At 31.7% G+C, this 16,696-nt stretch overlaps 1 protein-coding gene across 1 annotated transcript; it reads left to right on the forward strand.

The window, feature by feature from the left end:
* The first annotated feature begins 11,750 nt into the window (after nt 1–11,750).
* LOC106426212 (protein TWIN SISTER of FT) lies at nt 11,751–14,414 on the forward strand. The gene is made up of 4 exons (XM_013866926.3): nt 11,751–12,017; nt 12,853–12,914; nt 13,803–13,843; nt 13,927–14,414. The coding sequence occupies exons 1-4, from the start codon at nt 11,817–11,819 to the stop codon at nt 14,148–14,150; spliced, it is 528 nt and encodes a 175-aa protein (XP_013722380.2). The 5' UTR covers nt 11,751–11,816; the 3' UTR covers nt 14,151–14,414.
* The last annotated feature ends 2,282 nt before the right edge of the window (nt 14,415–16,696 follow it).

Raw genomic sequence — 16,696 nt, forward strand, 5'->3', positions numbered from 1 at the left:
TGGAGACCACGACAGAGGCAGTAGAACAGATGATAAGCAGACGAGGAAAGAGATCAAAGCTTTGGAAGACAAGATCGACCTACTCATTGCTGAAAAAGCAACCCAAGAGCAGCTGAAGTTTGTTGGTAACTCCAAGCAGGAAGATCCACTTGCTGTCAATGAGGTTGAGGGTTTGGAAGGTCAAGAGGAGTTGTGTTTCATCAACAACAATGGTAGCTGGTACAAAAAGGAGCCAAACTTTCAGTACAACAACTACCAACAGAAATCCTATCCAAACAACCAACAGAGTGGCTATCCGCCAAGAAACAACCAGCAAGGCAGCTATCAGCCTCAGCAAAACCCCTCGTCTGGTTCCTCTGCTCCTCAAGAGAGCAGCACTGATACCTTACTGAAGCAAATCTTGGAGTCTCAGACTAGAAGTGAGAAGCAAGTTGGTTATGAGTTGAAGAACCTTCATTCCAAGATTGATGGGAGCTACAATGAGCTCAACAACAAATTCTCACACCTTGCTTCTACAGTCAGGAATTTAGAGAATCAATTTGCTTCCATAAATACTCACCAGAATCGCCAGCAAGGATCTCTACCTGGAAAGTCTGACCAAAATCCCAAGGAGGCCAAAGCTATCACCCTTAGGAGTGGTAAGCAGTTACCTCCTAGAACCCTCACTAAGGATGCTGAGAAACTAGGTGAGGGGGTTGCCATCAACATAGATGATGAAGTGGTGATTGTTGATGAGAAGATCAATGACGAGATCTTGGAGAAGATAGTGGAAGCCAAAGGTAAAGGAAAGGTTGGAGAGAAGAAGAAGACAATAAAGGATGGTGAAGTTGTTACTCCAGCAAGTGAAAGTTCTTTTGTTCCTCCTCCCTATGAACCCAAACTTCCATTCCCTGGTAGATTCAAGAAGCAGCTGCTAGAGAAGTACAAAGCTCTGTTTGAGAAGCAAATGAGTGAAGCTCAGGTTGCAATGCCCATCATCGATGCTTTCATGTTGATTCCTCAATACAGCAAGTTCTTGAAAGATACTGTAGCTGCAAAGAAGAAGGAGATGGAAGGCATGATGATTCTTACCCATGAGTGCAGTGCCATCATCCAGAGGCTTGATGTTCCCGAGAAGTTAGAGGATCCAGGAAGCTTCACACTACCTTGTGCTCTTAGACCTATGGTATTTGAGAAATGTCTCTGCGATTTGGGAGCTAGTGTCAGCTTGATGCCTTTGTCTGTTGCAAAGAAGTTTGGATTCACTCAGTACAAAAAGTGTAGACTCTCTCTGGTGTTAGCTGATCGTTCAGTGAAGTATCATGTGGGTATCTTACAGGACCTCCCTGTGACGATTGGAAGGTATGAGATACCTACAGATTTTGTGGTGCTTGAGATGGGTGAGGAGGCTCAAGACCCATTGATTCTAGGAAGACCATTCTTAGCTACAGCAGGAGCTATTGTTAATGTGAAGGAAGACACGATTGATCTCCATTTGGGTAAAGAGAACATCCTCCACTTTGACATCAAGAGGAAAATGAGGAAACCAACTGTGTTCGGGCAAGCCTTCTACATTAAAGAGATGGACACTCCTGCTGATGAGCACCTTGAAGAGTTACCACCTGAGGACGACGAGGAGGGAGCATCTCCCTCTACTCATTCCCTATAGAAGGTAACCCACCACACTCCCTTGTATATACCATTTCATTTTTGCATATTAGTCTTCTTTTCGGTATCTCTCTCTACTTGACGACACAGAGACTGTGTAACTCAAGTTTGGGGGAGGTACCAAGTATTTGATCATGTTTGCTTTGATGTTGTTTCATTGAGTCATGCATGGCATACCTATTTGCATAGATAAAAAAAAAAAAATCAATCATTTAGTTTGCATCATTTGCATTTTTAGGAGAGTCTAGAGCATATAGGTTGCATTCACTTGCATTGGGAGCAATGATTTTGAATGCCTTGTAAAGAACACTACGTTGCACTTGACTAGCTTTTGCACCTCTCAAAAAGACTTGTATGTTTCGAGCCTTGAAAACTCTTCCTGAAACTTGTTGATTGCTGAAACTCAGTCTTTGAAGCCAACTACAACCTTATTTGAACTGAAACGAACTTAATGCTTCTTGCTCATGGTCCCTTGTGTACTGAGTCATGGCTATAGACACTTGAGTTGTCACATCCTTTATGTCAATCTTATTTTGACAAACTCTAGTGGTAGACCACTCCCAAAACCCTTCCCTCCTTTTAAGCTTTCATTGTTTGATGAGTGAGGCCTTCTTCGGAAAGTCTTACATGTGCATAATGTTGAGAGTATCGGGAACGACAATGCTTGATCTTCATTCTTGCTAGATTGGGCACTCTATTGTCTAGCTATAGGTGGGGGTGAGTGTTGTGATTATGATTTGGGAGAAATGAAAAAGGAAAAGAATAGACTCTTTGTGCTTAAGTGAATTGTTCTATTGGGACCAGTATAGAAGCCTCTAGCTCAAGTTTTGAAAAGTCTTGGCCCCCAGCCTAAAAAAAAAAAAAAAAAAAAAACGGAAAAAGAAAAACGAAAAAAAAAAGAGAAAAAAAAAAAGGAAAAGAAAAGAAAAAGGGGGCTAGCAAAGTTGTTAGGAGCTAAGAAATGTTTTGAGGTTGTGAAAAATCCCTTGTAGATTTCAAAGAGAAGGAGTTAAAGTTCTTAGGATCTTTTGGTGAGAGATGTGAGTTAGGTTTGACATTTGGGAATGATTGTGTAATTGTATGTTTGGGAAAAGGGTAGAACAATGGAGATTGAGCATTGTATGCATGAGTTGATCCCTTTCTTAGATATATTATGTGCAATGTCAAGGCTACTTGTTTCGAGAGTAAACCACCTTAAAGATCATATGTTTTGAACCTCTTGAATCACTTGAATAAAAGCCTTCCCTTACCCAACCAAATGACTTGGACCAACTGACCATTTGCAAGAATTCACCTGATGTTTTGTGCATAAGGAATGTGAGAGTTGGTTGATTTGAATGTGTGGATGCTTGATGATGAGTGTAAGAACAAAAAGAGTTAAGATAGGCCTAGAGAAGCTAGAGTGTAATAAGAGAGTGTGTTAGTTGTGTTTCTTTTGGCTATGTGCTCCCACCTTCAACCTCTCTCCCTATGAGTGCTAGAAAGTTCACTTGTGGACAAGTAAAAGAACAAGTTTGGGGGAGTTGATATCTTGCATATTTACATTGTTTTATCCATTCATTCATAAACATTTTCATCATATAGATTAGGATTTAGACATGTTTAGGTTGCATTTTGCATACATATGTCTCTATCAGGTATTTGAGTACCACATGGAGTTTCTGGAGACATTTGGGTGCATTTGGAGCTCAAAGGAGGTGATTAGAGTGGTCTTTGGACGAGCACTGCCTGGAGCGACTTCTCGGAGCGACTACATGAGGTCGCTGTGCACCACATCCCGGAGCGACTCATCCAGAGCGACTGCACGAAGTCGCTCGCGTTTTCACATCCGGAGACACACATATTTGACCCTGGAGCGACCTTCCAGAGCGACGTGCTGAAGTCGCTCCCGATGTTCAGAGCGACCTGCTAGAGTGACACACCAAGGTCGCTCGCGTTTGTGCTGTCGGAGACACTAAAAGTGGCTCCGGAGCGACTTGCTGGAGCGACACCTGCAAGTCGCTCCGCGTTATTTTGCTGCCGAAATTTACAATTTTTCGGGGACCTTTTTGCAATTTGAAGGCACGTTTTGCACTTCTAAAAACCTATGTTTTAATACTTTGTAAGCCACCAGTGGCAGATTATCTTTTATCTTTTGATCTATTGAGAAATACACAAGAACTCTCTTGAGAAGTTCATCTCTTGGGTTTTGATTTGTTATGTTCTTGTGTTGATTTCTTATCTATTTCTTTACATGATTAATCTGAAATCCAATATGGGTTTAAGAGGAATCATGGAGATTAGTGAGTAATCACCTTTGGAATTCATGGGTTAGGGAGATTAAGGGTGATTAGGTTAGAGCTAGGATGTTTTAGTGTAGATCATTCATATTTCCTTGCTAGTAGAGTAATCATAATGCATCTTCTGAGTTGGCCACTCAGTTGTTGATCCTTAGGCATTTCTCACCCGAAAGGTGTTCGATGAAATGCCCGAGACAACTCTCCTGGGCTTTTAGTATACTTTGCCAAAGACATTTGTTGTTTAAGGTGCTAAGATAACTAATAGACTTGTTAGTAATGATTGCTTTCATATTATTCAACCAAAGACATTTGATGTTTGAGATATGTTAGCAAATGAGCATTCATCTAGACATAGAGCTTGCTTAGAATTGTGTCTAGGCTTAAGGTTGATAGTTTGATTGATCATTTTCCATCCTTAGTTCGATACTTGATCACCCAAGGTCTAATCCCTATGCCCATGAGTTCTCTTTTCCCTTAGTCAAGAAAGTATCATTCTGTTATTGCTTTCTAGTATTAGTAGTAGTTTAAAACTCATCTAAATCATTGGTTGCACTTAGATTAAGTGAGTACTTGCATTCTCAGTGCTTTAATATCCCTCAGAACTGGTTCGACAATCTTTTATACTACAACATTTGTCTTAGGAGCCTTGAAAACTCCTAACATCAAGTATCCTCTACTTGCTCCTTTACTTGTTATATATTATTTAGTTTATTAAATATTTGGTATCTAATTTATTAGTTAATTAAAATTTGATGTATTATATGTCTATAAAACTAAAAGAATTGTGTGTTTAAATATAAATACCCAATATTACTAAACTATTGGGCTAGTACTAACCGATTTAGCCTAACGGAAATCTGAGATTTATATACAGAGTTGTAAAAGTAAAATTATGTGTTTTAACTTCAAGTAGTTAAGGAAAATAGGTTAAGTAATTGAAAATATCAAGTATCAAATCAAGTCAAGTAAAACTGTAAAAGATAAAATCAAGTAATAAACCAAGTTAAGTAATTTATAAGTATTAAAAAAAATTGCAAGTACTTGGTATAGCGAGTACTTGTTCAAAACAAGTCATATACAAGTAACAAATACAAGAACTTGAACAAACCAAGTCGGGTAACAAGTACCTAAAAAATGCCGGGTACTTGACCCGTGCGGCACGGGCCGTGCCCAGGCCTACCAAATATGCCATATGTGTGTCTATTATTGGAACTTGAAATTAAGAACGCTAGCTATATCACATTTTACAACTCGCTTCTCTCGTTATTTCTTAAGTCTTATTTTGAGCTACACTGTAAGAAAATAAAGCTGTCATATTATTTAGTCCTTTAATACGTGACTAGGTGATAATCCGCGCCTTGCGCGGGGTGAATTGACTCGGTGATTTAATGTTTGACATCCAAAATAAAGTCTGTATTTGCAATATATGATTGATAAAGTAGGACTTTATAACACCGGAAGAAAGTTTCAAGAACGGTAAAAACATATTTAAACAATAAAATAAGTCTTTTATAACTTAAAAGCTCATTTATTATTAAGATGCATAATTAAAGAATTTATCATAATAGTTCTTAAGTAAGATATTGAAAGCCAAAACAAAAATATAAATGTGAATAGAATACTAATAAAACGAAAAAATCTCCAGTGTGGAGCTGCGCACCTTAGCGAGCTTGGTCATGTCTCGGTTCTAAGATACAGAGTGTACTCTGCTTCAAAGTGTTCTCGTCGAGATGAATAGTCATGTCTCTCTTTTAAGAGAAAAGAGTGGGTTATATAGTTCATACAATATATACACGTTCAAGAACCATTATGCAGTGTGGATGAAAAATGCTTAGCGAGCTCGGTGATATATCGTTTCTAAGATTCAGAGTGTTCTCTTCTTGAAAGTGTTCATGCTGAGTTCTTCGCCGATATGAATGTTTATATCTCCCGTATAAGAGAAAAGTTAATTACGTCTTCATCTTTTCGATTCTGTGTTTCTAACTTACATGTGTTACTATCTAGTGCTTCGCGATATGCACTGACAGAGCACACCCGTATTTGTTCTGGAAAGTCTTCATGATGGGAAATAATCTTTACGATGGTACGGTGATGTCGTAGCTTAAACTTTACGTGATAACTCATTCCACGAGTGGTTTTTTTAATTTTCTAGATCAATGAAACATTTCCAAAAATTCTGTAATAGCAAAACCAATTAAGACAACTAATTTGTGAGAGTCTCTGTACAATGGACACGTGTCATACACGGTGTGAAAGCATTAACTCCAATGCTCCTCTTTTAATATATAAGGGATATTTTTTTTTTCCCATGCATTATATCGTTTATAAATCTATACTAATAAAAGGGAGCTTTTGAGGCTCCATAGGGCGTCCACATCAGCGAAAAAAATTTCTCCCGAAAGATGACACGTGGCATAAAATATAGTTTTACATTTTAAAATTAATTATTTTCGAAAATTGTAAAAAATATGTAAACATACAGCATTAAAAAATGGAAAACTACATAAAACATATGTAAGATTACTATTTTTCACTCTACTAATAAAATGGAGCTTTTGAGACTCCATAGGGCGTCCACATCAGCGGAAAAAATTTCTCCCGAAAGATGACACGTGGCATAAAATATAGTTTTACATTTTAATATTAATTATTTTCGAAAATTGTAAAAAATATGTAAACATACAGCATTAAAAAATGGAAAACTACATTAAACATATGTAAGATTACTATTTTTCACTTTAAAAAAAAAGACGGCTTATCTCCATAATATAACATTACCGTTTTATAAAAAAAAACAAATTATATATAATTTCGAAAATAATAAATATATGTAAAACATACAACATAAAAATGGAAATACTACATTAAACATAAATATGTTTGACTATTTGTCCAAGTTCTTCTATTAAACATTGCCGTTTTACATTAAAAATAGAAAAATACGTAAAGATTTAAACATCTATCTTAAAATATAAAATATAGACATTAACTAAATATAAAGTATAAAAAAGAGAAATACTCAATATTTAAAAAAATAAATAATAAGTAAATATTATAAATATATAAATATACGAATTATATATACAATAATAAGTAAATGCACAATTTTTTAAAAATGGAAAGAGTATATTAAATATTAAACATCTATCTTAAAATGTAAAATATAGATATTAAGTAAATAGAAAATATAAGAAAAAGAAATACACAACTTAAAAACAATGGAAAAAGTATATTAAGATTTAAACATATATCTTAAAATGTAAACTATAGATATTACGCAAATAGAAAGTATAAGAAAAGGAAATACACAATTTAAAAAATGGAAAAAGTACATTAGTATTTAAACATCTATCTTAAAATGTAAATCAATCTTAAAATATAAAATTATTAGTAAATAGAAAGTATAAGAAATAAAAATACACAATATAAAGAAAAATAAATAATAAGTAAATATATAATATAATCTCGAAAGATGACACATGACATTAAAATATAGTTTTACATTTTAATATTACTTATTTTTGAAAATTATAAAAAATATGTAAACATACAGCATTAAAAAAATGTAAAAACTACATTAAACATATGTAAGATTACTATTTTTTACTTAAAAAAAAGACGGCTTATCTCCATAATGTAACATTACCGTTTTATAAAAAAAACAAAAAACATTATATATAATTTTGAAAATAATAAATATATGTAAAACTTACAACATAAAAATGGAAATACTACATTAAACATATGTAAGATTACCATTTTACATTTTTATTTTAAGAAAATAATATATAAACATACAACATAAAAAATGAAAAAACTACATTAAACATATGTAAGATTACCATTTTCATTTAAAAAAAAGACGGCTTATCTCCATAATGTAACATTACTATTTTGTAAAAAACAATTATATATAATTTCGAAAATAATAAATAATATGTAAACATACAACATAAAAAATGGAAATACTACATTAAACATATGTAAAATTACCATTTTACATTTAAAAATAACAATAATATGTAAACATACAACATAAAAAAATGGAAAAACTACATTAAACATATGTAAGATTACCATTGTTCACTAAAAAAAAAGGGTTATCTTCATAATGTAACATTACCATTTTATTAAAAAAAGAAAAAAAAAACATAAATATAACTATTTCACTATTTGTCCAAGTTCTTCTATTAAACATTGCCGTTTTACATTAAAAATGGAAAAATACGTAAAGATTTAAACATCTATCTTAAAATATAAAATATAGACATTAACTAAATATAAAGTATAAGAAAGAGAAATACTCAATATATAGAAAAATAAATAATAAGTAAATATTATAAATATATAAATATACGAATTATATATACAATAATAAGTAAATGCACAATTTTTAAAAAATGGAAAGAGTACATTAAATATTAAACATCTATCTTAAAATGTAAAATATAGATATTAAGAAAATAGAAAGTATAAGAAAAGGAAATACACAATTTAAAAAAATGGAAAAAATACATTAGTATTTAAACATCTATCTTAAAATGTAAATCAATCTTAAAATATAAAATTATTAGTAAATAGAAAGTATAAGAAATAGAAATACACAATATAAAGAAAAATAAATAATAAGTAAATATATAATATAAGTGAATACCAAATTTAAAAAATGGGAAATTACATTAAGATTTAAAAATACATATTAAAATTTAAAATATAGATATTACGTAAATAGAAAGTAAAACAAATGGAAATATACAATTTAAAAAAATGGAAAACATACATTAAGATTTAAACATCTATCTTAAAATGTAAAATAGAGATATTAAGTAAATTAAAAGTACAAGAAATGGAAATACATATACATGAAAATAAATAATAATTAAATAATGTAAATATATAATATATGAATTATATATGTAATAATAAGTAAATACACAATTTTTTAAAAATGGAAAAAGTTAATCAAGCATTAAACATCTATCTTAAAATGTAAAATATATAATATAAGTAAATACACAATTTAAAAAATGGAAAAAGTACATTAATATTTAAATATCTATTTAAAAATATAAAATATAGATATTACGTAAATAAAAATATAAGAAATGGAAATAAACATTAAAAAAAATGGAAAAAGTACATTAAGATTTAAGCATCTATCTTTAAATGTACTTCTATCTTAAAATGGTAGTAAAATATATAAAAATGGAAATACCACATTAAACAAAAAAAAATGTATAGTTTTACATCAAGAAAGTCTCTATAAAACTCATTATTCCATCCACATCAACCTCACACTATTAAGGAAAATTTCAAAGCACTCGAGCAAAAAAATGGTTTCACTATCAACTCTTGCCGTCTCAGAAACCTTTAATGACCTTGAATGAGATTTTTTTATAACAGCAAACTTTTTGTTAGGTGGATTCATTGTTGGGAAACCCGCAACTTCCAAAAGTCAAACTTATTCATGGGAATTGAATTGCTTTTCATAGACTCAAAGGTATTCTTACAAATTTAAATTAATCTAATCTATAATTTTATTGTTAATATTCATACTAACTCTTTCATGATCAAACCATTTCAGTTAATAACCATTCAAGCGTTTATCCCGAAACACTTCCTTCCTCGCCGAATCAGGTATTGGTTCATGTTGGTTTAGTATTGTTTTTGGTTTACTAACCGGTTTAGGATGGTCCTATTGTAAATATAATTTAAGTTGGTTTAGCATATATTATGTTTAAAATAACTTAAATTAAATAATAATAATATTATGCTTAAAATATAATTTTAGAGAGTTTTCAAATATAGTTTACAGAACATTATAGGTGATGAATTTAATTTATTAAATTCGTTTATTACTTAAAACTAAGTTTTTTAAAAAAACATACTGAGTTATACATATCAATGATGGATTGGTGAGTATAACATGAAGACAAAAATATAAATATCTGATTTTCAAGATAAGAAATTCAGCTTTTATTCAGATACTCAATATATAATATCTTAAATTATGTTTTAAAAAATATACATAATTTATATATATAGATTAATCTTCAAAACTTAAACTATTATATTATATATGAATAATGTTTTTAAATAAAAATAATTTCTGATTTAAAATAAAAATAAAAACAACAAATGTTTATTTTCAAATAATGGATGTAATTTACATTATACTATCATTTAACAAGTTTTAGATACGTTTTGATATATCATTATTTTTTATTTCCAGAAAACAATAAATTGTTAAACATCAATATCATCTAGGTTAAGTATACGAACAACAAAAATTCAAACATCACAAAAAATATTTACATAACCATTATAATACAATAATTTAATCAAAAATACAATTAAAAAAATATTAAAAAGAATAGTTATATACTTAATATTTGAAAATAAAAGATATTTTTGCTAAAATTATACTTACCTGGCCAAGGAGATCGACCATCTTTTTACGGATCATTCGAATGTTGAGCATGTGGTCGATCCAAAAATACTCTGCAGTTTAATAAAATCTCTAAAACATTTATTCCAACACTCAAAAGATAGTTTTGCTAAATATGATAACTAGATAGCCAATAAAATTACAAAAAAATATTTAAATAGTAAAAAATATGTTAATTTAACGTGTTAAAATTTAAAAATAAATTTTAATTATGACATGCATTTTAACATTTATATAAATATAAATCATAGCCTTAATATAAATAATTTAACAACTTAAATTAGAAAAAAATAAAAAACCCGGGCGTAGCCCGGGTTAATCCCTAGTAAACAAAAAAAATTAACTTAAATGTTACAGCGAAACACTATTGACATCGTATTAGATTTATATTTTCCGATCATGTTATGACAAAAAGACCTAAAAGTAAATTTTAATATTATAAAATTTAATTTCTATTTTAAATTATATATATATATATATAAGATTCCAGAAGTCCAAATTGGAGATACAAATATCAAAAGTAAGATAAATTATTGTGTGCTAATTAATTTATTTATCTTGCGTTGTTTCTGTCTAAGGTCCGGAACACCTCTGGGTTAAATATATATATAACAACTCTTCTAATAAGAAAGTCTTTCAAAATAAGGTAGGCCACTCTTCTAAGTTCTAACGTAGATACAATTTTTACCAATTCGAAAAAGTTTGTTGCAAAAGCTAAAACAAAAACAAAAAAACAAAAAGGAAAAGCTAATACCATTATTTGTATAATCAATGTATAGCCTAAAAATAAAAAGTTATTATAGTTAAGTTAGTTATAAATATTTATATTTGTGTTCATTTACAGGTAAATCGTTTGGTACAAATTCTTCAAATCAAGACAAGTTAATTATCATTATTACACATCATAATTATTACCACAAATCATTTAATACTCGTTCATAAATGGGTATTTTTATACGAAAATACTGTTCTTCTAAACTAGAAAAAGTTATGTTTTCTAACACAGATTTCGCTGTTATTTGCACTCTTTTATGTATAAACAATACACTAGTAAATATGGTGGAGAGATATTTTATTTATTTTGAGTCATAAGTCGAAAGGTATATATAGTTAAAGGATATATAAAAATATTATTGGCTACCAAGTGGGTGCGAGATAATCTGGAATATTATCAGTCTAGCTATTAGAGTGGTGGCTTTGGAATACATAAAAGAAAGAAAATAATAATTATGGAATAAGAAGACAATATGTGATGTACGTAGAATCAGTTTTGGATTCTCGTACATCACTGTACAGGAAAAAGATTGCGGTGATGAGCTCTCCGACCCGAGTTAAACCGACTCCCAAGACACTATATATATACGTGACATGTAGAGGGTTGGTTCAGAAGATAGAAGAACCAATAAATAAATCAGAAACAACCTGTTTGTTTTAGATCAGAGATGTCTGTAAATAACAGAGATCCTCTTGTGGTAGGGGGAGTGATAGGGGACGTTCTTGAACGGTTCACAAGATCAATCGATCTAAGGGTTACATACGGCCAAAGAGAGGTGACAAATGGGTTGGATATAAGGCCTTCTCAAATTATCAACAAGCCAAGAGTTGAGATTGGTGGAGAAGACCTAAGGAACTTCTATACTTTGGTTCTTACATTTAAACTCTCTGTTTCTTATTTCTTCTTCATTGCTTCATTACTCTTCTTCTTTCATGCAATTTATCTTGGCCACGCTGACCCACAAAGAGGCCTTTAGTGAAATCTTTCTCTTGTTCTGTTCTCTTACGATTTATTGGTTTAACTTCGAGATATACCATAGCAGTAAGTATAATGTTTTTTTTTTATCTTTTACAATGAAGATGAACCCATGAGCATTTCACCAAATCCCAAAGAAAATGTAAACAGTTTTATATCCTACCAGAATTCTCTTCTTTCTTGGTCTCTTTTCTAAGTCTCAGATGTTTCTTTTCAGAAACTTTTTTTTGCCAAAAGGTTTTCATTTTTTCCCAAAACTTTTTGCATACTACTGCTTTTAGTTTCGGTAAGAATCTTGGGGATTTTCTTTGTTCCTTTAATAATTTAGATCGTAATTTTTCTAAGAAATTTTACAATACTCATAAAAGGCAAAAGTATATGGGTTCAAATGTTTAAAATATAATAATTAAGAAAATGGATGGCCATTTAACAAATATATTGATGAATATTTGATCTCTATTGTGGTATATTTGATGCCTGTTGAATAAGTATATTCAAGTTAGTCTTTTAGATACACTGCCTATATATACACTTAGCTACAACCTACCGTTTTTTGGACTAGTAGCTACTACCTACCGTTTTCTCTTCTTCTTTCATGTGTTACTTCATTTCTCAAACTTAATTATGCTTTCTTCATCAGTTTGAGACTGATACTTATATATTTGTTTTTACCAAAAAGAAAATCGTCTTGTTTGTAACGTATTTTAGTGTTGATGGGTTTAATGAAGGTTATGGTGGATCCAGATGTTCCAAGTCCTAGCAACCCGCACCTTCGAGAATATCTCCATTGGTTTGTGAACTAGTTCACCTCTTTTATCCACCTTTTTGTTATATCCTCAAACAATTTTGCTTTAATTTATATATACACACAACTAGACATGGAAAAATGAAAAAATATTAATTGGAGACTTTAAAATTAAGTAATTCACTGATAACAAAAGTAAAAAAATTTTGCGCTTAATAGAAGTACATGTAGAATCAGCTTTGAGAAAGCGGTTTATCACTTTGTCTCCTAACAAAGCCCAAACACCTTATGCTAAACTGAAGAGATTCAAAAACTTAGCATTACTATATATATACCATAGGTATAAATGTTTTCTTAAACAAGCTACACATTGGTTGATCAAAAAAAAAAAAAAAACAAGCTACACATTAATCCAATTGGACATGACTTGTACAAACATTTGGTTTTTCACTTTAAAGTTGTTTGTACATTCTTAGCCTGATGACGTATCTTTGTGACTTGAAGTTAGTAGGACCAGGTTTCCTGTTATATCACAGCTACTACACAACACCTCTTTTTAGTGTCACTTTATATATTTTTATTTTTATCTACTAGTCTCTTTATTTTTATCTACTAGTGTTACATAAAACATATATATATATATATATATATGTTTCACTTTAGTAAATGCATGAACCATATTACATATATATTGTTAAGTATGCATGCACCATACCAAACTTTCAAAGACGCGCTTTGAATATTACTTAATGCATGTTTTGGTGTCACTTACACCGAAGATCTATTGCTTTACAATCACAATATAACTATCTCATTAGCACCGATAACCTATTTATTACGTTATTATCTTTCTTACAAATCTTTAGTTTAAGTAGCATTTTAATATGGGTTGGTACAATATCGTAAAAGTCTATATGGATACTCTCATTACAGGTTGGTGACTGATATCCCTGCGACAACTGGAACAAACTTTGGTGAGTTTTATTCCAAAGATTGACGGCTATATATGCGGTTGATAGAACCAATGTATATATATGTTTTATGGCTGTTTTCGCAGGCAATGAGATTGTGTCTTACGAGAGTCCAAGGCCCACCTCGGGAATTCATCGTCTCGTGCTGGTATTGTTCCGGCAGCTCGGGAGGCAAACAGTGTATGAACCAGGGTGGCGCCCACAATTTAACACTCGTGAGTTTGCTGCGCTATACAATCTCGGCCTTCCCGTGGCTGCGGTTTACTTCAATTGTCAGAGGGATAATGGCTGCGGAGGACGAAGAACTTAGATCGATGGGTCATGGGTTTCTTCGTTTAATCAGTTGACTTTACATGCCCTAATGAAATTAAAACATCTATAGTACTATAATAAGCATTTTATGGTACGAGTAATGAACGGTGATAATGACTACAATAGTTTAATATGCATTAAATAAATCAAAGGGGGAACAACTGAGAATGTTTTTACTTATATGGTGCGTGATGCAATATTTTATAGATTCTACATGAAATAGGAGTGTTATATAGCTACAATACATATCATTTTAGTTTGATGCAACGGTATCTTAACATTCGGAAAACATGGACTAGAAAAACAACCAGTGGCAATAGAATCTGCTTTTTGTTCTACTTTTGAGTTCATCTTGGTGATCACATAATACACTTTCATCATATTTATATCTATAAACTTGTTGGAAAAATATTGAGTTTGTTTGTTTCTAAGCCAAGAGATTTGTGTGGCCTTTATACACATACACGCTACTTAAATGTTAATGTAATAATCGAATGAATAAAATGGCAAAAACAAAAATTTAAGTTTTTAAACAAGTAAAATATTTCGGTCAATTTATTCACTTTTCATATACACTAAATGTAATAAATGAGTATCGAATAATTAAAAGAATCTATAATAAAGGACAACACGTATATTCCCTCTGTTTTTAAATGGAGTATATATGTTTTAGAAAATAAATTAATTCATAAAGGTAGATATTTGTATTTCTAAGCAAAAAAACTGTGTAGCATTCTATTTCCGATCCCTTATTTACAAATACCACAAGACCGTATAACCAAAAATTAAATAAGTTTCAATTATTATTATTTTTTTAATAAAACAACAGCCATACAAGATGTTACAAGAATCTTATGCTCGTAAGCATCCGGGCTTATCTAAACCAAAAATAGTAACAGAAGAAGAATTTGCATCCCATAAACTGAAAGTGTCTAATTTTAAAAAGCAAAGTTACTTAGAGATAAAAAGTAATAGGAGATTTTCAACAAAAGAAGAAAAGAAAAGGAGAGGGTGGCAATTAAATTTGGAAAAGAAACAGATAAGAGAATGTTGTCATAAAGAAAGGTTGATAGTTCGATTAGTCCATGTGTTCCATCACTAGACTTTTTTTTTCCTTGGACCTTCTGGGGACTTGATCATTCATTGTCGTGTGATAGTACTATGAATATAACATGTAGGTATGTCAGTAACCAACAGAAAAAAAAAACAATTGGTCCAATATTTTCAGATTTTCACCACCATACGGACAGTCTTGTCAAACAAATCGCTCCTCGTGTATGTTATGTCCACAGAGAACTTTTTTTTTTGAACCACATCCACAGAGATATTTATAGATTTGAATAGTTGAGAATGTAATGCCTCGATTTCTTTTTAGTAGTGGGCAGGGGCGGAGGCAGATATTTTTTTTGTTGGGGGCATGAGTAAAATTAGTTGATGGATTAGAAGTATATTTGATCAAAACAATGGGGGCATATTGAATTTATTGAGAGATTTACATGGAATTTTAAAAAGTTATTGGGGGCAAATGCCCCCCTCTCACACAATGTGGCTCCGCCACTGGTAGTGGGTCCATAAAATTTTAGTTGACTATTGGTTTATTTTATTTAAGTTTGAAAACTAGTTCAATATGCTCAAAATTTTGTAAGACTTGTAGTTTATGTTTTTGTAGTCTTAGACTTTTGTTGTCTTTGTAATTGGTATCAAATCTACAAACCTAACTACCACATGGTTTGGCTCATCGATTCTAAGATCTATGTAATCCGCATACGAGACCATTTTCTTTTTCCGTTCTTCTCCTATTATCGGACCTAGATTTCGTCAAACTTCTTTGATGATTTTCTTGAAACAGTGACCGACAATGACTAGTATGAAGTTTGCCCTTACTTCTTCAATAGCGCAAACGCTCGTTCCTTTGCCTACACTTAAGGAAGCTTATACAGTGCCCTGATTCAAGATGAAGAATTAAAGCTTGAGTCGAAGGTATGAGGAGCGAGAAGACATTGTGAGTTTTGCTGTCAGGCTGGTTCTGCGATTGGAAGATGTACGAGATGGATTACATCCCTGCACCAGGCCATCAAATAAGAGATTCAGCCTATTTAGTCGGTTCGACTGGGTGCTCCTCGACGCTGATCAGCTCAACACTCACACTCGGCTCAGAAGCTCTACTTTACTCGGTGCCACCAGCTTGGTCCACAGGCTCGGCTTGATAGCCCGACTGCTCGGTCCAGAAGGCATGTCTTAGCCCATTAGGTTTAACCAACCTAGGACGAACATAAAAAGAGGTTTAAATATAAAAAGAGAACAAGAGCAGCCAAGCAGAAGGAGAGACTTGAACACACACAGAGACTGACGGCTAAAAACTATTTACTCTCTTACATTTCTCGCCGACTTATACTTTTACGGCTAACTCAGACGAGCACCGGTTACTTTCCGTTTGTTCACGCATCTGTCAACCGTTACTTTCTTCTGATCAATAAAACACTTTTCAAAATAATCCATCGTCGAGTTTTGACTTTCTGTAACGAGTTCACTAAACTCAGATTC

The sequence above is a fragment of the Brassica napus genome, chromosome A7, assembly GCF_020379485.1.
Source record: "Brassica napus cultivar Da-Ae chromosome A7, Da-Ae, whole genome shotgun sequence".
Lineage (NCBI taxonomy): Eukaryota > Viridiplantae > Streptophyta > Magnoliopsida > Brassicales > Brassicaceae > Brassica > Brassica napus.